The 22040-nt window shown below is 44.0% G+C and overlaps 1 protein-coding gene across 1 annotated transcript in view; it reads right to left on the bottom strand.

Moving 5' to 3' along the window:
• The window catches only part of LOC137375610 (PH and SEC7 domain-containing protein 2-like), a 198689-nt gene extending 192727 nt beyond the window's left edge, over positions 1-5962 (bottom strand). The window contains exon 1 of the mRNA XM_068042988.1: positions 5337-5962. Within this exon, the coding sequence (XP_067899089.1) occupies positions 5337-5962 (626 nt within the window). The remainder of the gene's footprint in view (positions 1-5336) is intronic.
• Between the last annotated feature and the right edge of the window lie 16078 nt (positions 5963-22040).

Raw genomic sequence — 22040 nt, 5'->3', positions numbered from 1 at the left:
CTCTATCAGGAACACAAAGTCAAAAAATTACTCCAACATCTATCCTAGGACTGGCTGGCATCATTCCAGTGGGGTTTCTTCTCTTGGTGCACGTTTGCTGATAGTGGTGAAGGTCAATCCTTGAAAGGCAGATTCTGTCACAAATGCTGCATGTGAAGCTGCCAATTGATACTGTAAGTTGTTGTTTTTGATGTTGGCTCCAGTTGCCAAGCTGCTATAGCAACTGGTCATCGTGGTACTGCACACCAATCCACAGGATGTGTCGCCATTTCCCTCTTTCGCCAGCTAGTGACTCCCAGGTGTGATAGTCGACATTTAGGGCCTTCATGTCACACTTGCATGCATCCTTGAAGCAGAACTTTGGGCACCTTACTGGCCTCAGGTGCCTCACCATACAGAAGGTATGCTACTGGAACTATTGTGGATCAAATGAAGCTGGGTCATTTTCTGTGAGTGAACCTGGTTGGTAATGCCATGTATACACACAAAGTGATGATAATTCATTGGCAAAGAAAGCTTAACTTTTGACATAGAATGCTGCAGAGAGTTTCTTCCTCCTCATCAGTGGCCTGAACCATGAGGAGATGAAGAAGAAATCTGATAGGATACACAAAGTTGCTAATAAGCGTGCTCATATTTCGCACACTCTAATGTTGCGATACCAGCAGTTACATGTTCGGATTTGTTGACAATTTTTCCACAGAAACAATTTTAAAATAAAGGTCCGTTAGATTGTTCTAATTTTCTAAGCAGAACATGTTCCTGTAGATTTTTTTTAAATAAAAGCACCTGAAGGAAAGGTGGTTCAAGTTAAATGTTAAGTTGCTTCCCCCCAAAAAACTAAATAATAAACAATTTGTTAACTTGTATAGGCAACCGAAGAACAATTCACACCCATTTTATTGGCAAGTCCTTTGATCGCTAATTTTGTGAAGAGGGAGATAAAAAAAAAATGAGATACGGGCAGAAAAAGCATTCTTTAAAAAACAAAAAGGCTGCAAGGACAATTGGGTTTGATAAAGGGAAAACTGAGATGGCCTTTGTAGAGGTAAAAAAATGTAAATGCTGGAGGACAGGAAAAAGACCTCCAAGTCAAGTAAGACAACTGTTGATGCAGGAAGTGTGATGTATTCTTTATTTTATATCATACAAAAATATGTTGCACCAATCGAGCTATATGAATCTGATTATAAATTACTCTGGGTGTCCGAGTGCATGAATCGCAAAAGGTTAGTATGCAGGTTCAGCAATTAGGAAAGCTAATAGAATGTAATCATTTATTGTGAGGGGAATTGAATACAAAAGTAGGGAGGTTATGCCTCAATTATACAGGGCATTGGTGAGACCACGTCTGGAGTACCATGTACAATATTAGTCTCCTTATTTAAGAAAGGATGTAAATGCATTCGAAGCAGTTCAGAGAAGGTTTACTAGACTAATACCTGAAATGGGCGGGTTGTCTTCTGAGGAAAGGTTGTATAGGCTAGGCTTGTATCCACTGGAGTTTAGAAGAGTAAGAGGCAACTTGATTGCAACATATATAAGATCCTGAGAGGTCTTGACAGGATGGATGTGGAAAGGATGCTTCCTCTTGTGGGAGAATCTGAAACTAGGAGTCACTATTTAAAAATAAGGGGTTGCGCATTTAAGACAAAGATGAGGAGAATTTTTTTCTCTCAGAGGGTCGTGAGTCTTTGGAACTGTCTTCCTCAAAAGACAGTGAAAGTATTCTTTGAATATTTTTAAGGCAGAGGTAGATAGATTCTTGATAAGCAAGGGGGTGAAAGGTTATTAGGAGTAGGCGGGAATGTGGAGTCGAGGTTACAATCAGATCAGCCATGATCTTATTGAATGGTGGACCAGGCTTGAGGGGCTGAGCGGCCTACTCCTGCTCCTAATTCGTATGTTCGTATATATGTTCGTATGTACTCTTGCTAAGGCAGCTTAACACTTCATATCAAGCCTCATTTCACCAAGGGTTCACTTGGTCCTCGTTTGGAGGGATTGAAGTCACTTCACTGTCTTCATGTGAAATACAAAATTATCTAATCCAGATCACTGTGAGATGCTATTGTTATGTTCCCGAAGTCAACAATAATACATTTAGATATTATAGCAGTGTGAATCAACTCCCATAAAAAGTAAGATGCTTTAGCTGGGAATGCTTCCAAGAGTGAATGATGCCACTGAACCAGAGAAAGTTCCTATGGAAGAGCCAAATTTATAACATACAAGCATTCCCATGTTTTATCAAGGCAATCTACATTGTTATAGCACAATGTTTTAGCCATATGGTCCATAAATGCACTAAACACCAAGTACACTGCACACACATGCAAGCTGCACATTCACAATTTCATGTATGCAGGCTGGCATTCTAGTACTTGGTCAAACCTATCTTTCTTTGCATTCACTATTTCAACATATGCCCTTTTCCTATCTGCTTGCAAGGCAGCACTGTACATAACTGATGCCAACACATCAGATAGGAAGAGAATCAATTAAGTGTCAATCCTTGACTCAAGAGGAGAATACACTGGAGATTCTGGACTTGGAAGCAACATAGGAAATTGGAGAGAATGATGAAGTCAGAGACAAACATCATCCTTTTCTTCAGTTTCTTTCTTTTCTTCATTCACACACTCATTCATCCACACACTGGCAAACATTGAGATATAGCAATATCTTGCCATCTAAAAATTCAAGAGCATATATTCCTAGAATTCTAAAATATGTTCTTCTTCTCAAAAGGAAGAAATGGCAGAGACAAAAGATTGATCCCTATCCACCACCCCAAAGTACCTAATAGCATCCTTCCTATAGCTGTTACAAGAGTTTCCTTTTTTTTTAAAACTCGGGAATCTATATTTTAAAAACTGAAAAGGATTTCATGGACATTGAATCATCTGAAAGGGTTGACCAGTAAATAAGTACTGGAAAACTTGTGATTTCAAATAAACACAGCAGGTGTTCTAACCTGGAGGGACAGATGTTTAAAAGGAAATGACAGACCATGATTATAGAGCTGTCACAGGATTGTTGCTGAACTGTTTTTAGCATCATTTTGAGCTTTTAAAAGCCAGCTGGAATTTTGGACTAAAGAAAGCAGTTGGAATTTGTTTATGGACCTGCCAGGAGATCAGAAGAAAATCCAGAAAACTGTTGCATCTCTTTTAAGAATCCCTGCTCTTGAAAAGCAAAAGCCTTTATCACGTTGTACTGTTGCCTCATGTATTTTGAAGAAATCCGGAATGTTTGCAGAAACCTTGCATCTTTAAAAGAACTGTGCATCGAATGTGGGAGAACTGAAACCTTTGTTGCTACACACCTGATGGAAGACCTAGGTGAAGCCTTCTGTAGTTGAATTTCTATGAACGCCTACCCAAACAGACTGTTCATCAACATCAGCTGGAAAGATTCCTTGTGGCAGCCACCCATTCGACTTTGAGACACCTCAGCAAAACAAAGGACTTCCATCTCTTCACTTCAGTATAAGCTTTTTTTAATTCCTCCTATTTCTTTGCAACAGCTGTAAACAAAAATCCTTTTTATTTAGAGATACAGGCCCTTCGGCCCACCAAATCTGTGCTGACCATCAACCACCCATTTATACTAATCTTACATTAATCCCATATTTCTACCACATCCCCACAATTCCCCTACCACTTACCTATACTAGGGGCAATTTATAATGGCCAATTTACCTACCAACCTGCAAGTCTTTGGCTGTGGGAGGAAACCAGAGTACCCGGCGAAAACCCACACAGTCACAAGGAGAACTTGCAAACTCTGCACAGGCAGTACCCAGAATCGAACCTGGGTCACTGGAGCTGTGAGGCTGCGGTGCTAACCACTGCACCACTGTGGTGCAGTGGTTAACCTGTTGTGTCTGTGAGTGTGTGTGTGAGGGCTAGGATAAAAAAAGGGACTTTAATAATTCATTTTGCATATATATTTACTTCAGTATTGGCTAAGACTTGGTTTATAATAAACGGATAATTTTGTTATTTATTAAAGAAACCTGGCTGGTGTGGTTTATTCTGGGGACAAATAGAGTATCTAAATGACTATTTAGGTAAGTGGGAAAATTTATTGATATGTTGTGACCTGTGGAGAAGTGGGACTGAATTAACCGTGCACTCCTCCCACCTCGGTCGGAACATAGTGGCCAGCACATATGCATCCACTCCAATGGTGGGGTGGTGGGGTGGAGGGGAGGGTGGGGGTGGGTGTGGATTGCATTAGCGAATTGCAGGACTAAGCACTTCGTGAAGCACAAGGCATAAATGTTGGTGGAATTGGAGGAGCTGCAGCATGTTGGCTGGAAGATCAGCTCAAGTCTCATCCAATTCAAGGAGATAATAGACCAACTCCATCTATACAGGCAGAAACTGAGACTCAGCAACCATCACCTCATTTGGTCCATCAATTCAGAACCACAGGGAAGAAAGTAGAAGACACCACTGTACACTTTTACGAGAACATAACAACATAAGTAATAGGAGCAGGAGTAGACCACACGGCCCATCGAGCTTGCCCCACCATTCAATATAATCCTGGCTGATCATGGGCTTCAACTCCACTTTCCCACCCATTCCCCATATCCCTTGATTCCCTGAGAGACCAAAAATCTGTCTATTCCAGCCTTAAATATATTCAATGATGGAGCATCCATTACCCTCTGGGGTAAAGATTCACAATCCTTTTAGTGAAGAAATGTCTCCTCATCTCCTTCCTAAATGATTGTCCTCTTATCCTGAGACTGTGTCCCTGTGTTTTAGATAACCCAATCAGCAGAAACACCCTATCGAGTCTACCCTATCGAGCCCCTTCAGAATCTTGTAGGTTTCAGTGAGGCCACCTCTAATAGTAAGCACAGAGGCATTTATACCACAAAATGTTAGGGTGTATAAAATGCAGGGTAACTGGTTATCATGGGTTATCTACATCTTAAAAGTGGTACAATGCATGATAGAAGTTGGCTACCATCAATTCCCATGGTCTACTCACAATTAAAACAAAATATAATCCAGTCACAAAATCTGAAAGAAACAGATATTTCTGTTTTTATTTCAAATTTCCAGCATCTGCATAACTTTGCTCTTTTAAAAAAGTGTGGCTTGAATATGCATAATAATACATTCCAAAAACATTATTTGTGCTTTTTATGCTACCTATAATTTCCACTGTTCCCTATAAGCCTGAAACCATATATTCTGTTGGCAACAGGACAATTGCTGTTACTGCAAAATCAAGTGTTGTTGCCATCAACAGCGGCTTATATCTAGGTTATCAAGAAACCTCAGAACTCAAAAGCATCTACTCCAGCAAATTACCTTTTCTGCTCCTCTGCTGCATAGCATTTCACCTGTGTATCTTTTCCACCTGCTGTGCTTTCCTCCAAAAAAATACAGTTGTCGTTTTTCTCAGCCAACTCCATGAGCATGACGTTTTCTGATTTTTTACCAGTATTCTTCCCATCTTTTAAGTCACAACTGATTCCATTTGCCAATATTCCAGTCACTCCCTCAGCAATTTTGCTATCGTCATATTTCATGCTTGGTTCTGCTATTGCATCAACCTCAGCTATGAGACTAGAAGTATTCTTTGTGCCTGTGCTACATTCTTGGCCTGACTGCTCAGCTGTTCTTTTTACACCCTGTGCCTCATTTTCTTGTTTAGTAATTGTTCCCAGATGTTCAGAGGCATTGTTTGGTCTCTCATCTCCTGTGCGTGGGCTTTTATCAGAGGTTAGCTGCTTAGCTGTTAAGCCCATTGTGTATTCTGAGCTTAATGTGTTCATCTTTAGATAGATCTGTTCACGGCCATTTGGAGCTTGACCTTCCTTGGCTGTAAAGTGATTTTTATTTCTGTTTTTAATAGCTGTTTCTTGCACCAAGGTATTGAGCTTATTCTCTATACCAACCCCTGAGGTACAAGAGGCGTTCTTTTCTTGGTTCATGTCAAGAAGTTATAGAAGTTATGCAATCTTCCAGCTTTTGAAGTGTACTTTGTTTCGTTGATAAAGGTGAAACTGTAATCTATAGGGGGAGAGAGAAAAAGAATGTTTTTCTGAATAAACAGTCAGTGGCTCGAAAAACTTAAACATAAATAATACTACAGTAAGCAGCCGGATTACTTATAATGCAATATTTTATAGGAACTAATTATTGTAGGAAGAACAGATTCATTTACATTATATGATTGAAACATACTTTTAAAAAGCAGAAAATGCTCGAAATACTCAGCAGGTTTGGCAGCATCTGTGGAAAGAGAAACAGAGGTAACATTTCAGGTCGATGACCTTGCATCAGAACTGAAAACGTTAGCTATAATAGGTTTTAAGCAAGTGAAAGGGGGAAGGTGGGAAAAAGAACAAAAGAGAAGGTCTGTGATGGGTTGGAAGGCAGAGAGATTAGATGACAAATGGGTTAAAGGTGCAAGGCTAAAAGGAGTGGTACTGGGACAAATAAAGAAACCAATTTGGATCTAAAGGAGGTGTGAATGCTGCCATCTGAAAGAAAGAGGAAAAAAAGTAGAAAGAAACAAGAGAGAAAAGCCAAAACCGGCAAAGAAAAAGGAAACAAAATGGGGCAGAGGTTAAGACCTAAAATTGTTGAACTCAATGTTGAGTCCAGAAGGCTGTAAAGTGCCCAGTTGAAAGTTGAGGTGCTGTTCCTCAAGCTTGCACTGAACTTCATTGGAACACTGCAGCAGGTCAAGGACAGAAAGGTTAGAGTGGAAGCAAGGTGGAGAATTAAAATGATGGGCAACTGGAAGCTTGGGATCTCCTTGCAGACTGAACAAAGGTGTTCAGCAAAATGGTCACCCAGTCTGAATTTTGTCTTCCCAGTATAAAGCAGACCATATTATGAACAGTGAATACAGTATAGTAAGTTGAAAGAAGTACAAGTAAACTGCCATTTCACCTAGAAGGAGTGTCTGGGGCTTTAGACAGTGAGAAAGGAGGAACTAAAAGGGCAGATTTTGTATGTCCTGTGCTTGCATGGAAAGGTGCCATAGGATGCAGAAGGATGGCTGAGGAGTGAATCAGAGTGTCACGGAGGAAACGGTCCCTTTGTAAATGCTGAAAGGGGATAGGAGGGGATGATGTGTTTGGTGGTGGCATCACACTGGAGGTGACAGAAATGACAGAGGATGATCCATTGAACACAGAGCCTAGTGGGGTGGAAGGATGACAAGGGAACCCTATCATGGTTCTGGGAAGGAGGAGTAGGGGTGACAGCAGAAGCACATGAAATGGAACAGACATGGTCGAGAGCCCTGTCAATCACGGTGAGGGGGAATCCTCAGCTGAGGAAAAAGGAAGACATATCACAAGCGCTAGTATGGAAGATCATCAGAACAGATATGATAGAGACAGATAAACTGGGAGAATTAAACAGAGTGCTTACAAGAAGCAGGGTGTGAGGAAGTGTAATATGTCCAACATTTTCTGTTTTTATTTCAGATTTCCAGCATTTGCAGTATTTTGCTTTTGTTTTTAAAAAGCAGGCTGATTTATGATACTGAAAAAAACATAGTATTGCAACTCTTCTAAAAGGTAACTTTTCAATTGCCCATTATTTATGAGATCTACTACTCAGTGATTTTTTTTCATATTGCATGAAATTTCACACTTTGTTCAGCTTTTTTCTTCCTACCTCTGTTACGAGCCTGCTGCTAATTACTTAAATTAGAATTCAGCTAGCTTCAATATAACAACTGATGCAAGTTCTATTTTTCTTCTATTTTGAGACAATTATCAATTCTGTCTCTTTTTATGTCATTTCTCTCAAAATCACATCTATTCCCAGTCAAATGAAAGCACAATTTATTTCCAGCGCTCACTGCAATGTAACTCAGTAGCCAGACACTAAAAGAGAGCATGTCCTTTGGCAATCTCCACATAGTCCTTGTCCCCTTTACTTGGCAACTTACTTGGACAATATAAATCAGAATTTACTACGTGGGGATTCACATGTACAAGTGCACATCCTACCATTTCATGGTACTGTTCACAATGGGTTCTATATCTTTAACGATTAACCATTGTGAAAATTAGTGTTAAAACTAAATGCTGTGTAATAAATTTGATTTCTGTAAAAAGTGGCATGGCTCATTCTCTATAGTCCCTTCCACAGGGTAGCATTGTCAATGTAAGCTGAGTCCAAGCTGCCCTTGTTCATTCACTCTTCGGATTGGTAGAGAATGATCTAATATCTAATGGTAACTAATCTTTTAGATTAAAAAAATATACTTATGAACTCTCTCATTAATATAATTTTGTATTAATGATAAAAAAAAGTTTTGTTCTTACAAATGCATGAATAAAAGTAGATGAACTAAATTATTTTATTCCTAGTATGTGCCCACATGCAGCATAGTAGTAGCAACTTTACCATCAATCACGGGTTGAAACCATTGTCATGCTTAAGGGTTTATAACTTAAAAACAACACCTCTAAAATATCAGAACAGCAGAAACTGCACATAATTACAGCATTACATTGGGGGACTGGCCCTTTCACTTCTGGAACCTGGGAACTGAATCTCGTTCAGGCCAAACAGGAACAAAATTCAAAGTATTCTGAATAGTCTCAATCTATTTTGGGGAGTACGAGGCCAAAGCATTAAACCCACTCAAGAATGAATCTTCTCTAAATTGGCAGTTTTACTTAGACGTCTAGCATGAGAATTGGAAACATCAGATTGGTACAGAAGGGACTGCTGATTAGAGTCTGAGGTTAGAGCACACTGGTTAGAGTCTGAGATTGGAGTTTTATTCTACGTTTTATCAGAACTGAAATAAGTACACAATAAATTTGGCATGATCTGGGACAAATTAAAATTCAGATATACACTATTAAAAGGCCAACTTCAAAAGAATAAGGTAACAATTATATAAATCCACTTAGAAGTTAACATTCAAGAAAATGTTAATTGAGGACAAATGGAAACCTTAACAACTTACTACAGAGTATGCATAATAAACACAAGAAAGGACTAGTAGACTAGTAAGCCCAAACTCAGGAAAAATGAAGTAACAAGACAATACCATGTGAAATAAATAAGAAAAAAGACTACAAAGCTTATAGGTAGAAACAGGAGGGGAGCTACTGGGAAGAAGACAGAGTGATTTAGAGGAACATAAGAAATAGGTGCAGGAGTAGGCCATACTGCTCCTCAAGCCTGCTCAATAAGATCATGGCTGATTTGATCATGGCTAAAATGGCCAAAAGAATTTTGGAATCTCCTCTTACAAGTTGAGTTCATGGGCAGGGCTAGTGAAGCTTCTTCCCTGTTATCAGAAGAAAGTTCCTCTGACTATGAACAAACTAAAATTGCAATTCTAAATTCATATCAACTGGTACCAGAAGCATATAGACTGAAATTTCAACACACCCGGAAAAGACCCACACGGACTTACATTGAATTCAAAAGAATTAAACATATGGCCTTTGATCGCTGGATACAATCTCTCAAGCTAGAACATTTAAAACAAGTGATGTTGCTGGAAGAGTTCAAAAATAGCATCCCAAGTAGTAGAACAACCCACATAGAAGAACAAAGAATTCATAGGATGAGGGAAGCTGTCACCATGGCAGATGATTTTGAACTCACACATAAACCATTTACTTAGGGAAAAGCCTTCAATGATAACTCCAGAGATTTGGAAAGGGCAGAAAGTGGGAAAGTGATAAAAGATGGAATGCTAGCAAGAGGGAAACAATAGGTGAGCACAGAAGAAGCCCTCCACCAGTAAGGAAAGAAAATGCAGGAATGTATACCACAGAACTATGTGTTCCCATTGCAGCAAAACAAGGCATGTCAAAGCTGACTGCTGGAAGTTAAAGGAAAAGCCCATTAATCTTGTTGGGGTGCATAAAGGTAACAAAGAAAAGGATGACCCGCAGACCTGACTGTGGCCCTAACCATGGTAAAGAACTCCACAAAGAATATTGCCGTAGGTACGGGAGAAGAAGAGAAAATTCCTGAAGGCTATCAGGGTTTTGTTTTAAAAGAGAATCATGTCTCTATACCCCTCTAGTGAGACAAGTAAATCCATTGTCCTGCTTCAAGACACTGGGGCCATTCAATCCCTTATGCTGGTAAAAGAATTACCTTCCCACTTCAGAGCTCACTAAAAGCGAAGGTTCTGGTAAAAGGAATTGAAGGAGGATACACGTCTGTACCCCTGTATCAGGTCCACTTCAGTGTGACCTTGTTTTTGGGCCAGTTACTGTAAGAATTGACCCTAGTCTACCTATGGCCGGCACAGATTTGCTACTCGGCAATGATATGGCCGGAGATATGATGGTCGCAACCCCATCGACATTAGGCCAGTCAAATGAGGCCAAGGAGACAGAGCAAATACAGGAGGAAGTCCCTGGAATCTGTCCTGCCTGTGCACTAACAAGGGCCAGGGCCAAGGCCAAGCAAGCTCTCCTCGAGAGAGCTGAACCAGAAAATCAGCCCGATGGCTCAGAGGTCTGGCTGGCTGATACTTTTTTTGGAAATTTAGGGTAAGTGTATGACAGACCTCCATAATTGAAGCCCAAAAAGCAGACCCTGCTTTAAAAAAAAGGGAGCAGAGACAACTTATTCCAAGACAGACATATAGAAACTGCCTGCGTTACCATTTAAAAAATGAAATTGTAATGAGGAAATGGAGACCCCCACAGCGACCCGCAGAGGACAAGTGGATAGAAGTTCACCAAATTGTGGTCCTTCCTAAATATTGCAGAGGAATTCTGCGAATTGCACATGAAATCCCTATGGCTGGGCATATGGGTATCCGAAAGACCCAAGTCCGCATTAGCCGACACATTTACTGGCCACAACTCCACAAGGATGGATAAAATTCTGCCAGACCTGCCATATTATTGGGAAACCCCAAGCTACCATTAAACCTGTGCCACTAATCCCCATTTCTGTTTTCAAAGAACCTTTCAGTAGAATTCTAATTGATGTGGTGGGACCCCTACCCAAAACCAAGACAGGTCATCAGTACCTGTAGCTATCATGGATATGGCCACTAGATTCCCAGAGGCCACGCCCTTGAGGAAAATTACTACCAAAGCCATAGTTGAGGGATTAATCCAGTTCTTCACCAGGTACGGACTCCCCAGAGAAATACAATCCGATCAGGGAACAAATTTCATGGCACGAATGTTCCAGGAGGTCATACAAAGCCTTGGTATTAACCAGCTGAAATCCTTAGCATATCACCCACAATCACAAGGGGCTTTGGAACAGTACCATCAAACCCTAAAATCTATGCTATGAGCATATTGCAGGGAATGCCCCTACGACTGGGAAAAATAAATAATTTTCTTGCTGTTTGCTACCAGGCGTTCCCCCAATGAATCCACAGGTTTTACTGCCTTCAAATTGATTTTCAGACATGAAGAAAGCTTGATACTAAAATTATGTGACCACCTTCCAGGAGAGACTTTCCCAGGCCTGTGCAGTAGCAAAGGAATACCTTAAAACCTCTCAGAAAAAAAGAAATGGCAGGCAGATAAGAAAGTTGCAGTCCGTCAGTTTAAATCAGCAGACCAAGTTCTGGTGCTGCTAACCCTGCAGAGTGAAACTTTAAAGGCTAGGTTTACTGGCCCAATTTTGTTTTTATTCGTTTGGGGATGTGGGCGTGGCTGGCTAGGGCAGCATTTATTGCCCATCCCTAATTGCCCTTGACAAGTTGGTGGTGAGCTGCCTTCTTGAACCGCTGCAATCCTTGGGGTGTAGGTACACCAGCAGTGCTGTTAGGAAGGGAGTTCCAGGATCTTGACCCAGCGACAGTGAAGGAATGGTGATACAGTTCCAAGTCAGGATGGTGTGTGGCTTGGAGTGTACTTGCAGGTGGCGGTGTTCTCATGCATCTCCTGCTCTTGTCCTTCTAGATGGTAGAGGTCGTGAGTTTGGAAGATGCTGTCGAAGGAGCGTTGGTGAGTTACTGCAGTGCATCTTGTAGATGGTACACACTGCTGCAACTGTGCGTCTGTGGTGGAGGGAGTGAATGTTGAAGGTGGTAGATGTGGTGCCAATCAAGCAGGCTGCTTTGTCCTGGATGGTGTCGAGCTTCTTGAGTGTTGTTGGAGTTGCACCTACCAGGCAAGTGGAGAGTATTCCACCACACTCCTGACTTGCACCTTGTAGATGGTGGACAGGCTTTGGGGAAACACAAGATGAGATACTCGCCGCAGAATTCCCAGTCTCTGACCTGCTCTTGTAACCAGAGCATTTATGTGGCTGCTCCAGTTCAGTTTTTGGTCAAGGCTGACCCCCCCGGATGTTGATAGTGGGGAATTCAGTGATGGTAATGCCATTGAATGTCAAGGGGAGATGGTTAGCTTCTCTCTTGTTTGAGATGGTCATCGCCTGGCACTTGTGTGGCACGAATGGTGCTTGTCACTTATTAACCCAAGCCTGGATATTGTCCAGGTCTTGCTGCATATTGACATGGGCTGCTTCAGTATCTGAGGAGTCATGAATGGTGCTGAACATTGTGCAATCATCAGCGAACACCCCCACTTCTGACCTTATGATGGAGGGAAGGTCATTGATGAAGCAGCTGAAGATGGTTGGGCCTAGGACACTATGAACAAAGAACAAAGAACAATACAGCACAGGAACAGGTCATTCGGCCCTCCAAGCCTACGCCGATCTTGATGCCTGCCTAAACTAAAACCTTCTGCACTTCCAGGGACCGTATCTCTCTATCCCCATCCTATTTATGTATTTGTCAAGATGCCTCTTAAACGTCATTATTGTACCTGCTTCCACCACCTCCTCCGGCAGCAAGTTCCAGGCACTCACCACCCTCTGTGTAAAGAACTTTCCTCGCACATCCCCTCTAAACTTTGTCCCTCTCACCTTAAACGTATGTCCCCTAGTAACTATGCTGAGGAACTCCTGCAATGATATCCTGGGAGTGAGATGATTGACTTCCAATAACCACAACCATCTTCCTTTATGCCAGGTATGACTCCTATAGTGTAGGGAAAAAGGTGAATGTGGTAAACTACCTAATTAACACACCTGACAGGAGGAAAAAAACAAAGGCTGTGTCATATTAACAAGCTGAAAAGGTACTACAGTAGGGAACTGGACAGATCAGTAAGTGTGTGCCAAGCAATAAAAGAGATAGAGGAAAAAAGCAGTGGTGAGAACGAACTGGACGAGGACGAGAACCCTGAAAACTCTAAAATTAAACCCCCTACCGCCAAATGGGAAAAAACTGACATTTTGAAGGGATTAGACACAAAGCTGAACTATCTCTCTGAACAACAGAGACAGGACATAATCAAATTACTAAAGGTATTCAAGGATGACGAGGTCAAAGGCCTCGTCAGCAGACGTGGCCTCTTCAGACTACTGGAAAAGCTGGATGTCCACCAAAGCTACTAAATATCATCACCTCATTCCATGACAATATGATAGGCACAATTCAGCATAGCGGCGCCTCATCAGACCCCTTTCCTATCCTGAGTGGCGTGAAACTGTGTTCTCACATCTACACTGTTTGGGATCTTCTCCCTGCTGCTCTCACATGTGTTCAAGTCTTCAGAAGAAGGAATTTTCCTCCACACAAGATCAGGTGGCAGGTTGTTCAACCTTGCCCGACTAAGAGAGAAGACCAAAGTACGGAAGGTCCTCATCAGGGAATTCCTCTTTGCTGACGATGCTGCATTAACATCTCACACTGAAGAGTGTCTGCAAAGACTCATCGACAGGATTGCGGCTGCCTGCAATGAATTTGGCCTAACCATCAGTCTCAAGAAAACGAACATCATGGGACAGGACGTCAGAAATGCTCCATCCATCAATATCAGCAACCACGCTCTGGAAGTGGTTCAAAAGTTCACCTACCTAGGCTCAACTATCACCAGTAACCTGTCTCTCGATGCAGAAATCAACAAGCGCATGGGAAAGGCTTCCACTGCTATGTCCAGACTGGCCAAGAGTGTGTGGGAAAATGGCGCACTGACACAAAACACAAAAGTCCGAGTGTTTCAAGCCTATGTCCTCAGTACCTTGCTCTACGGCAGCGAGGCCTGGACAATGTATGTCAGCCAAGAGCAACGTCTCAATTCATTCTATCTTCGCTGCCTCCGGAGAATCCTTGGCATCAGGTGGCAGGACCGTATCTCCAACACAGAAGTCCTCGAGGCGGCCAACATCTCCAGCATATACACCCTACTGAGCCAATGGCGCTTGAGATGGCTTGGCCATGTGAGCCACGTGGAAGATGGCAGGAACCCCATGGACACATTGTTCAGCAAGCTCATCACTGGTATCAGACCCACCGGCCGTCCATGTCTCCGCTTTAAAGACGTCTGCAAACGCGACATGACGTCCTGTGACATTGATCACAATTCTTGGGAGTCAGTTGCCAGCGATCGCCAGAGCTGGCAGGCAGCCATAAAGGCGGGGCTAAAGTGTGGCGAGCCGAATAGACTTAGCAGCTGGCAGGAAAAAAGACAGAAGTGCAAGGGAAGAGCCAACTGTGAAACAGCCCTGACAACCAATTTTATCTGTAACACCCGTGGAAGAGTCTGTCACTCTAGAATTGGCCTTTATAGCCACTCCAGGCTCTGCTTCACAAACCACTGACCACCTACAGGCGCTAATCCATTGTCTCTCAAGACAAGGAGGCCAAAGAAGAAGATTCAAGGATATCTGCAGGGACAAACAGGGTTGCACACCTTTAACAGTACACCATGTAGAGGTAGGAGACATCCCAACAATAAAACAGAACTCCTAAAGATCGAACCCAAATAAGCTAGCTCAGGTCTGCCAGGAAATCCAGTAGAGGCTGGAAAATGATTTAATCAAACCCATTCAGAGTAGCTGTAGCTCTCCTATAGTATTAGTTCCCAAACCTGATGGTTCACCCAGCACTGTATTGATTACCACAAGGTCAATGCAGTTACAATAACAGATTCATACCCAATCCCCCATATCGAAGACTGCATAGACCAGGTAGGAAATTCCACCCCCATCAGCAAAATAGACTTATTTAAAGGATACTGGCAAGTACCAATGACCGAGCAGGCAGAGAAAATCTTCACCTTTGTCACCCCCGAGGGCTTATTTCAGTAAAAAGTAATGCCCTTCGGTCTGAAAAATCTTCCAGCCACATTCCAAAGGTTAATGAATCAAGTGATAGCTGGTTTAAATGACTGTGCTGTTTACCTCAGCGACCTGCTAGTTTTCAGCAACACCTGGGAAGACCATTTAAATCATTTACAGGTCCTCTTCAAAGGCCTATAGAACACTCACCTAGTGACTAACTTGTCAAAAAGCAAATTCGCTAAAGCCAAAGTCACCTATTTAGGACACATCGTGGGCCAAGGTCGAGTGTTGCCAAGAACAGCAAAAGTGCAGGCCCTGGTAGATTTCCCCATTCCAAAAACCAAGAAGGGAATCATGTGCTTCCCAGGAATGTGCGGGTTCTACCACAAATTTGTTCCTAATTTCAACATCTTAGCTGCACCCCGACAGACCTGCTAAAGAAAAGTGCAAAAGAGGTGTGGTCAGAGCCATGCCAGCTAGCATTCGAAAAGTTGACGGCAGCACCGAATTTCAGCAAACCTTTTAAAATGGCTATTGACGCAAGTGATGTTGAAGTGGGCGCCATCCTACTCCAGGATGATGATTCAGGTTTGGAAAGACCAATTGGCTATTTCTCAAAAGAAAACTGAACAGACACCAAAAGAAATACTCTGCTACAGAAAAGGAAGCATTAGGGCTCCTCTTAGCTCTTGAACATTTCAAAGTCTATGCCAATAATCGACACAAAGAGATTCAAATTCACACGGACCACAATCCATTCACCTTCCTGGAAAAATTCAAAGTAAAAAAATGCCAGGCTTTTTCAATGGAGTTTACTCCTCCAACAATTCAACCTAAAAATTTCACACATAGCAGGAACAGACAATGTCCTAGCCGACGCATGGTCCAGGATGTAAAGAACACTGTGTAAATCAAATGGATAACAGACTCGGGGCTGGAAGCCTGAGGAGTGAATGAAATGAATGAATGAATTCCCCCCTTTTGGGGGAAATGTCACGCACACCAGAAGTGTGATGATACAACAATCATGGACTAACTCTGAAGAGTTATGAAAAACTGACTTTGCCTTTTTTTAAAAAAAGAACCTTTATTTAAAAATGAACAATGGTCCAGGATGGCTGCCAAAGAAAAAGGGATTGGCCTTTTGTGAATTCAAACTATCTGACAAAGACAAAGGCAAATCTTCAAAGCTAAGAGGTGTCAATTAAACCCATCCTACACCTATCCTAAAACATTTCAGAATTGAATGTCTCCTTCTGAAACAAAGAAGGTGTGCAATAGCCGTGTCCTGGGTTATTGTGTGATTAACATGGGGAAGAGACCAAAGCATGTATTAACAGGAGGTAAAGAGATAACAGCTTTGCCTTAAAAAAGACAGCCTAAGAGAGAGAGAGAGAGAGAAAGAAGCAACATCCAAACAGCTTGTGTTCCAGCCAAGCCAGAAAGCACATGCCCTGCTGCAGAATCCTACATCTACATTATATAGCATTGAGAGCTAAAAGTAACCCACCATCTTCAACGGAACCTTCAATCAAGAGAGAAATCTACAATCATCTTAGGCCTGCATCCATTGAGAACTTGACTTGCAAGAGAATTCAACAGGTTTATTTTAACCTTCCCCCCAACCCCCACTAAAAGTCACCTTTCTTTTTCCCTTTTCTATCTTTCTCTTCTTGCACATGTGTGTGCGTGCACACGCTCAAATGAATGCATGAGTGGATACGGTTGTGACAATTTTCGGATAAGGCATATTGATCAATAAACAATCAACTTTCTGTTCTTAAAACCTACAAGAAAACCTGTCACTATCAGTTTATTTGAAAACCAAAACACCAAAGGGGCTAAACTCTAGTACAAACACACTTTCTGCAGTAAGGTGGGGAGTTGAACAGTGGGAACAACCCACGTCACACCAACTGATCGTAACACATCCTAATTACTTGCTGTACCTGCTTGCTAACCTTTTGTGTTTCATGTCTGAGGACACCCAGATCCTTTTGTACTGCAGCATTCTGTAGTCTCCCTCTGCTTAAATATTATTTTGCTTTTCTATTCTTCCTACCAAAGTGGATAACCTCACATTTTCCCACATTATACTCTGTCTGCCAAATTTTTACTCACTCACTTAACCTATCTATATCCCTTTGCAGACACCTTGGGCAGGAGTTTTAAATCTCACCAGGAACAGGAACGGAGGCAGGCGAGCACTAAAAATATCGGCACCAGCGAACGTGTAATTTTTCGGTTTACATTCCTGCTGCCGACAAGTTTCACCAGGACAGGGGAAGGTGGCCACTTGAAACCCGTCCGATTCAGCAATAAGGCCAATTAAAGTAGTTAATGGTGGGGCGCACGGGTTGCATGCTAGGTCAGAGGCAGACCAGGTATGTGGAGGCAGCAACACAGCAAGGAGTCAGTCATGGCCACACCATCAACTTAGGTGGGGCTATAAAAGGGAGCATGGCTGAGATGGGCACTCAGCCATTGGCATACAGGTGCCATCAGGTGTGCCCAGGTTGTCATGTGATTGTTCTCCATGCTCTCAGGCAGTGCGGGAGGTCACCAACCTCCTGGCATCGTGGGGGCATAAGAGGAGGGGGTAAGGCTACCAGACATTATAAGCAATCCAGCTGAGCGCAAGGAAGGCAATAGCTGGCAATGGGAGCACGACTCAGATTTTGGATCTAGGGGCAATGTAAAGCAACATCCTCAGCAGGAGAAGCAGAACCCTGGACAATGTGGAGCAACATCCTCAGCAGGAGAGGCAGAAGCCCAGGCATGAGGAGGGCAGCAGGGAAGGACAAGGGCAGGAAGACAATGGAAGCCATAACCACAGCATAGGATCTACCACCGAAGACAGAGCTACCTGGACTTGTTGCAGAACCAGTGCTGGAGAAGACTGCACCTAATCTGGCAGATAGTCAGTAGGATTTTTGGTCTCGTTGTGAAGGAGTACACACCTTGCAACACTGCTTGCAATGCCCTGCCTTGCCAGTGGGCATCAAAGTCATACTGACCTTGAACCTCTTCACCTCTGGCTCCTTTCAAGGATCAGAAGCGGACCTTGGTGGCATCTTGCAGGTCACTGATGCCCTGTTTGCGAGACCTGGGCAGTACATTCAATTCTTGACAGATGGTGCCTTGAAGGCACAAAGAGCAGTTTCACCTCCATCGCTGGAGTTCCAAGTGCAGTGATGCACCCATGTGGCCATCAAGGCACCAAGTGATTGCCCAGTGAGATTCATCCACAGGAAGGGCTTCCACTCCCTCAAAGTCCAGCTGGTCTGGGACCACAACAAGAGCTTCCTCCATTGTGCACTTGCTTTGCTGGCAGTTGCCATGACTCCTTCATCCTCTGGCAGTCTAGGCTGCCACAGCTCTTCATTCCACTCCCCCAATCTCCATGGATGGATTCTAGGGGACAAGGGTTATCTCTTGAAGAGATAGCTACTAACCCCTTTATGCAATGCTGAGACAAAGCCACAGAGGCGCTATAGCCACAGCAATCTACTCACAAGGACCTCCATCGAGCTGGCCACCAAAATTCTGAAGATGGGTGACACCCTACAGTACACTCCTGCAAGAATCTCGTGCATTGTGGTGGTATGCTGCACTCTCCATAACATGGCCCGGATCTTGAAGAGAGTGAGGTCCTGAAACAACACAGCTCATCAGAGGAAAAGGAGGAGCAGGAGATGGAAGAGGAGAGTGAGGAGAAAGATGCAGAACACAGAGGTGTCCTGCCTGCACAGGGAGGTGGCCAGGCCTGGCACAGGACTCAAGGGTCTTGTCAGGATGACATCAATGTCAGAGACCATCTGATCCAGCAACATTTCAGCTGCGCCATTGTAACGCAGGAGGATGGCATGGTCTGTAGCTCTCTTTGAGCTGCCCAATGAAGACAAAGCCTAGAATAAATCCAATCTTACCACTAATGAATGATGCACATCTGTCCAGAGGTTTCACTGACACCCTTCAAGGACCCTTGCTTCCCTTTACCACCTCTTCCCTCTTTTTCAGTGTCTTTATTAAAGAATGGAAGCTCACACATCTGGAATCACGTATCAATATTTACAGTGTGCTCAATATTAACAAAGTGCACATTTACGGATGTGGCAAACCCAGTGAACCACTCAGTGCTCTGCTGACACGGTGGCCTCCGCTCTCAGCCACATCTACACAGAACTCCCCTTGTGGCCTCGGATGAGGTGGAGGAAGCCTGCTTGCTTGTTTCTGCTTGCAGCTGAGATGCGCGTGGCGGTAGCCCTCGTTGTGCGGGCACCTCTAGAGGTTGCTGCACCTGCGCCAATGCAAGGGTAGCCTTGGTCACTGGGCCCTAGTCCCTGCTGCACAGATGGTCCCCTCAGTCAGGGGGCGAAAGAAGCCAATGATGATAATGGCATCCCAAACATCTCTGTGCCACCTGTGCCACTAAACGGTCAATGCTACAACGTGTGCCATGCATTCTGTGCATGTGAGTGCGCTGCTCCTGCATTCATTCTGAACGATGCCACATATGGCTCTCCATGAGGTTGGCCACTCTCTCAATGGAGGAGCTCATGTGCATTCAAAGCCCTGAGCCATGGTAGCGCACATGAGCTAAATGGACTCCTCCATTCTCAGCCCATCACCCCATACTGCCTCAAGGAACTCTGATATCTGGGAACACATCTGTTGCTGCTGGTACAAATACAGCCCCCTTTCTTGTGACTCCCAAGGCCCTGCATCTGTACCCAGCTGAGCATGGCTGTGTCTGTCCTCCATCCCCCAAGAAGAACTGCCCACAGCTGCCTCTGCCTCTCTCAATTCTTCCTGCACACTAGTGTCATGCTTGTCACCCAATGCCACCCTGTCTAATTGCATGTGAGAACCCACCAATGTCAGTGTCTCTGCGCTGGTAGAGGGTGCACTTCTAAGATGTGACGGTGCTTTCTCTAATGTCTCTGTTTCCAGCACTTGCCCAGTGCCGTCACAGGATTTTGTCCTTCCCCTTCCACATCAGAGCCTGCAGGAGGCAAAAGAAGATATCATGAGAACTGACCTTGGAATGCAGAAGCCTCTGCAGTACAAAGGCTTCCCATTGCAGCTGAGTCTTTGGCATGCTATCAGTCGGGGAGGAGTGCATCCCACCCCTTAATCTACAGGTTGCAATATCTTTACACCCTCTCCACCAGGAATGCCCATTTCACCTTCCCCAACTTGCTACTGGGAGGGGACCACCATGGGGATCACTATGGCTCCCTCCTCCATGGCTCCCTCTTCCATGACAGTCACAATGTGTAGATGGGGCACTCCTCCTCCTGTCGATGCCCTTTCTCAGGCATTACGATCCCTTATCTCCTGCAAGAATAAAAGAGAGAGAGATAAGGCACTGCTGGCCTCTATGGCTTATGCCAATGGCTCATTGACATAGGAAGTTGCATATATCAGTGCTGGCAAGACCTCAACAGCACTAGGGCTTTCAGCCTTGCTGGAGAGTCAGTAAGCACCCTGGGCACATATTCTTCCTATGTTCAGGAATAGCATGCGCCCACAGGCTCCTCAGCTGGTGTGTCTGCCGGAAGTTGAATATCCAGAGGCCTGTCATCAGAGTCTGGCATTGCACTCACCTTGCCAGTGCGAATAAGGTCATTGAACCTTTTACGGCACTGAGCCCGGTTCCTCCTGACCACACTTTAGCTGCTTAACAATCTCAGCAACCTCAATCCAGCTTTGCTTGGGAGGATGGTCTTCTCCTGCCACCCTCCGGAAAGAGGAACTCCTACCTCTCCCTCGTTGCCTCAAGAAGGACTTCCAGATCAGCATCAAAGAAGCAAGGAGTAGCCCATCCCCGGGTGCCAAACCTCTACCTTTCTTCTCCTATCACTGGTCCATCCATTCCTACAGTCAACTGGCAGCCACAGTAATGGCTGCCATGGTATGTTTAAATGGAGTCCGTACTTGCTCAGCCCAACCCGCCCTCCAGCCAATTAGCAGCCCACCTCCATGAAAATCAGGGCTGTGATTGTTTCTCTCCCGGGGCAGGTTCGGGACCTGGAAACCCGGCTTCCCAATCCCGGATGGAAATCAGGCCCTTTGTTTCCTCCTCATAACTTGCTTTCCCACGTATCTTTGTATCATCAGCAAAGTTGACTACAATACGCTCAGTCCCTTCATCGAAGCCATTAATATAAATTGTAAATACTAGAGGCCTCAGCACTTATCCCCAAGTCACTCCACTAGTTACAGTTTGCCAACCTGAAAATAACCTATTTATCACAAATCTCTGGGCCAGATCTTGTTGTCCGGCCACCGGAAGTAGTGGTGGGTGCAGAAAATGGTGGCCGCCCTGCATAGGACCCGCACTAACGCGCCACCGCGATTCTGTGGTGGGCAGCCACTTAACATACTGACGGCAGCCACACCCTCAATCATGTGGCAGCGGTGACATCAGCAACGCTTGTTCACGGCATCACCTGATGTGGGAGCAAGTGCTGGTGCCATTTATAAAAGGCTACCAGCCCTGCAAACAAAATTCAGAATTGCCCCAATCCACCCCATCCATAAAATAATGCAGAGTTGACCCCTTTTTCCCTTATCCTTACACACACAATCCAGAGTTGACCCCTTTTTCCCTTATCCTTACACACACAATCCAGAGGTGACCCTTCCCCCCCACCCCTTATCCTTACACACACAATCCAGAGTTGACCCTTTCCCTCCCTTATCCTTACACACACAATCCAGAGTTGACTCCTTCCCCACACCCATCTATACTTAGAAGGCAAAGTTGACCCTTTCCCCTCCTTGGTGGTGTCAGCTTCTCCTGGACGGAGAGTTCCGCACGTCAAGCTCAAGATCGGGAACTGATGGGAAGATTGCAGCGGATGACATGGTAATGCGTGCAGATAGGTATTTTATATATTTAAACCAAGATCCCATCACAAAGCGTCGGCCGGGCCACCACAGAGCTTCCCCGCT

The sequence above is a fragment of the Heterodontus francisci genome, chromosome 12, assembly GCF_036365525.1.
Source record: "Heterodontus francisci isolate sHetFra1 chromosome 12, sHetFra1.hap1, whole genome shotgun sequence".
In the NCBI taxonomy this organism is placed as follows: Eukaryota; Metazoa; Chordata; class Chondrichthyes; order Heterodontiformes; family Heterodontidae; genus Heterodontus; species Heterodontus francisci.
This window is presented reverse-complemented; position numbering and strand designations above follow the sequence as displayed.